At 44.8% G+C, this 4,657-nt stretch overlaps 1 protein-coding gene across 1 annotated transcript in view; it reads right to left on the reverse strand.

Moving 5' to 3' along the window:
• Window positions 1-663: 663 nt before the first annotated feature.
• The window catches only part of T265_00915 (hypothetical protein), a gene marked incomplete at both ends in the record, with an annotated part of 141,560 nt that continues 137,566 nt past the window's right edge, over window positions 664-4,657 (reverse strand). The window contains 3 exons of the mRNA XM_009164810.1: window positions 664-1,515; window positions 2,710-2,866; window positions 3,557-3,683. Coding sequence (XP_009163074.1) covers window positions 1,135-1,515; window positions 2,710-2,866; window positions 3,557-3,683 — 665 coding nt within the window. The remainder of the gene's footprint in view (window positions 1,516-2,709; window positions 2,867-3,556; window positions 3,684-4,657) is intronic.

The raw sequence follows: 4,657 nt of genomic DNA on the forward strand, positions 1-4,657 counted from the left end.
TTGTTATACAGTCAAGTTACTAGTGTTTGGCTTGCGTTTGGAATACTGCGCTGTCAATCCGGCAATGGATCCGTTCCGGTCATGTGACCTGGTTTCTATTGCCTCTTAGACAAGTAACTTCCCAGGAAAGGACTAAGTTGAATCGCGCAATGCTCACATTTCTGAAAATACGTTACTTAGACTGTGAAAACGTGGTGAAAATTCTAATACGCACTTTATCCTGTATAAATATGTTCACAACGCTTAACCAGTGCATAAAATACTAGGACAAACGGCCTCCTCACACAACAAGCTACAAGCAGCTGGGAGGGAAGAATGATCTCAAGACGAAAGAACCTTCAGTCCGGATAGCCGTCACTCAAGGAGCCAGTCAACACATAGCCACGTGGTGTGAATTCCGTGACTACAGGATCGACCGGGGCCAGTCAATCATTCTGCTGATCAGCCTTCCTCGTGATCAAACGGTTCAGTTTTCAATTAATAGCTAGAAATTCGAATCGTCCGTGAGATACCCACTGCCGATGATTCCAAATAAGGTTGAAAGGGTTTTCGGCACAGAATGGCTTCACCTACAGAACAAAATCTTCACCGAGAAATTCTCACATCTTGCTAAGAGTTGGACACCACGCTGTTCTCTTGATTACTCACTGAAAGCCCAAATAAATTCGACACAATTTAGTACTATTTGGAGAAGTTGTGATAGAACAAGTTAGTAGAACAGTTGAAACAAGTCCGTTAGGGGGACACTTGAGGGGGGCTGTGTCAGTGAAGCTTTGAGTACGTTATGAAGTAGAAAAGATGGTGAACAAAAAATAAACTGTNTTAGTACTATTTGGAGAAGTTGTGATAGAACAAGTTAGTAGAACAGTTGAAACAAGTCCGTTAGGGGGACACTTGAGGGGGGCTGTGTCAGTGAAGCTTTGAGTACGTTATGAAGTAGAAAAGATGGTGAACAAAAAATATACTGTTTCACTCACCTAGACAGGGAAAGAGAGGTGTGAAGATTGAAGTGCCTAGTAGCCAAAAAAAAAGAGAACAAAGCAAATCAACCGGGACCACAAGCATTCATTGGTTGCTTCTGCGGAAATGATTACCCCCGAATGGATCGGTCTATCTGTTTTTTGGTATACCTAGTTAGAATGGATATTTGGCTATTGAAATATAGACGTAGAAAGAATGTTGAAATACGAGCACGTTCTGTTTGAGTTGCCATTGTGTCTGTGCAGTACTTGGTTCACCCCAATCGATTCGTTTCAGTTCATCGACTGGAAGAGGGTACCTGTAGCACGATACGCGGAAGAACAGATAGAACAGGTCCCCTGACGGGTGCTGTTGTCCACCGTAAGTCACTTGAGTTTCATTTGACGCTGCTCTCAGTTCAGCAGTTAGAAAACTGTCTTCAGCCATTGTGTTCCATACTGGGGTCAAATAAACCACACCGTCGTCGGCTCTGTAGTTTACCGGAGTGTTGGGGGCTTTTTCCAGTAGACGGTAGAGACAATTGGATTGTTGAATCTAGGGTAGAAATTAAGATGAAAAAAGATGAATTTCGGTCTCGTCCGACTGGTACTAGGACTTTTGAATTGCTTGACGGTTCTCTTTCAAACCTTGTCTTTTAGGAGGTTCATAAATTCGTTTGACAACAGTGTTTTCGGTAATATGGGAACTAACGTTTTCAAAAGGACACTTCTCGCTTACAAGACGTTGAATTAAAAGGCAGACAGAAGCGACGGTCTCAGCATCATGAAAGCGGGTGATCAATACAGGGATCTGGTTGGCTGGTTTGTGTTGAAGTCAAGGTCAGAGGGCCAATGTTAGCGTAGCCATGTCTGTGTACACTACGGCTGGGTTAGCACTAAACAGTTGAATCGGTAAGTTAATCGGTGCCAAAAACATGAGGTTGAAGCTCTGTTCAGGCCGTTCTGGTTGGCGAGCCCTCTTCGGTGTGGTGACACTATAGTCCGAACTAGTACAGTCTCCATTCCCATCTCCACCGGTTTTAGTTATACTAGGGTGTTTGGCGATTTCCACGACGTGCGCGATCTGTCACCGTGGTGATAATGTTCAGACTTTTCACGTCTTCCAAAACTACTCCATACTTTATCTCTGACACGTGTACGTCATAACGTCAAATATGCTTTCCCACATCCTGGAAAGTTGTAGGGTATTCTCTCATGCTCACTAACTCTGGTGTGAACATCTGAAGCTATGATGCGGCTACATGCAAGGTACACATGATAGGGAGAGTAGTATGGGCGATTCTGTCAACAATGGGTGAATCTTCATTCGGACCAGGGTCATGCGTTAAGATTTTCTTTTACCTTTGAAACTCCTGAACTTAGCTAAAATACCTCCCATCAGTGCAGAATAACGGATGTCCCAACACCTTTTTCAATGGGTTTTCTCACGACGAAGTGAACTAGTTACCCACTTGGATGAGTGAAGCTTTTGTGTGAAAAGCAAAGTAAAATTTCTGTCAACAGATTCATGTTTTTGGTAAGTCCGAACAATCCAGTTCGGACGTTTGTCCCTACCGATATCCGTCATCCCACATTTGAAGTCCCACGGCTGAGTGGAAAACAGCTGTCAAAATCAGCTGATACTACGAATGTCACTGCTTCTAAGCACATGGTGAGAGAAGCGTCTTGAATCACAGATGTCATTTCCATACCCCACAAAACCATTGCTGACAAAACAAGACCAACTCACCTGATTCCAATCTACCACACGCAGTTTCACTCGGGAACCAGTTGCTCGTCCGTGGATAGGTGTTGGGAAACTGACGATGAGGTAGTCTATTGTGTCCGCGTATTTTGCCCCATGGGGACAAGGGAGTTTGCTGTCTGTACATCGAATGCGACAAGATCTAGCAAAGCAGAGTTGGATGCAAAATTCATAATCAGTTGACAGTGCTGTCGCCGATATTTTCAGGCTCAATGCTATGATCTGAATACTCGTTTGCGTACTGTAATCAGCTTGTTCTCACAAAGTAGTGGCTTGTAATCTGCTTTTGGATACATCATTGAAACACTAGCTTCGTTCGGCAAGTCCCTTCGTTCACCTGTGGCACCCTTTCGGTGTCTAGTCGCCCTGCCACACGAAGGAGGCACGAGGGCTGGGATACTGCCAGGTTGCCCAAGCCTAGACAGGAGAAGTCGAGAGGCAGAGGTCGGTTTCGAACCACGGACTTTCCGGTCAGTAAATTCGCGCTCTAACCACTTGGTCCAACTCGCCCCAAGCAAGCCCCTAGCGTTTCGGAGTAATATCGATTCTCATCAGGGCCGGATGAATGTTCCCCGGGCATTCTGCCCTACACTATTTTACACTCATTATATGGTAAGATACTGTCCAGCACCGCCACAGTACATCACATTTTACTATAAAACACTATGCCAAACTGTGCACGACAAGTGGACCGCCTGTGAAGAACGTGGATCTACTGAGGAATTAGTTGATCTTTGACTCTAAGCTAGCCAGCTGCTCTGTGCAAGCCATAGTTACCTTTGAAGTGTGCTATGCAAACGTGCGAACAAAAGGAACACCGGCCATCACATACCTGCTCCGATGATCAAAGATGTAATCTTTCTGGCATTTTTTCTGTACGCATGTATAGTTTCCCGGGACATTGAGGCAGAATTCATCAAATCGGCAAACAGAGGGTTTGAATGAACATTCGTCAACATCTGGAAGTGGACAAGACAGAGGAAGGGATAGGAATTAGAGAATAGAAGGTCGGCTGAGTTGGTCATTACATACACACATTAAATACTGAGATAAAATTGCCCTAGTTGCCGGGATTCCCTATTTACTAACCAAAGGTTACTACTTAATAAGAAAAGCTACCTGCTGAAGGTGAGTGATAACCTGAACAATCTAGGCACATTGAATGAGTTGGTTCAGAGGTGGGAGCACCACAGAACAGCATGTGCGGAATGCTTTTAAAGCCAATATTTGTTCTCGGTGTCAGGTTTTAGCTCATGTCTAGATTATGGAGAGTTTTAACGCCGGATTTCCTGCATGTTCACAGTGAAGTAGTAAGGTGGGTTGAACTTTTCACGTTAGTCACAGTCCCCTAGGAACATTTTTCGCCAGATACTGGGAGCGCGAAATTAATTGGTTCAGCCTTACGTTTCAAGCGATAATTTTCATAGGCATGTACATAATTTTAGATGGTAACCATAGAATCTCAATGTTTGCCAAAATAGTCATTTTAGGTGCGTTTGTGCGTTTGAGCAACCGCCAAATCCCATCTGGATCTCCCGATTGAGGTAGTAGACAATTTTTTTTTACCTGGACGCCTGCATCAGTCCCGGTGGTCTCGCGAAAGACGATATTTCCATCCGGATTGGGAAGGTCAGAGCAGCTCTTGTGAACCTGTGTCATCTCTGGCGTAGGCGTGACATCAGCTTCTCTGTCAAGGGTCGAGTTTACAATGCTGCGGTGCGCTCCATATTACTATATGGATCAGAAACCTGGCCGCTGCGCGCCGAGGACGTCAAAAGACTTTCAGTGTTTGACCATCGATGTCTTCGGAGCATTGCCCGAATCTGGTGGGAACAACGGATCAGCAATTCTGAAGTACGTCGAATGGCATTTGGGAGAAATAACTCACCCTCGATAGATGAACTGATCACACTGCATAGGTTGCGCTGGCTTG

Source organism: Opisthorchis viverrini (genome assembly GCF_000715545.1).
Source record: "Opisthorchis viverrini unplaced genomic scaffold opera_v5_9, whole genome shotgun sequence".
Lineage (NCBI taxonomy): Eukaryota > Metazoa > Platyhelminthes > Trematoda > Opisthorchiida > Opisthorchiidae > Opisthorchis > Opisthorchis viverrini.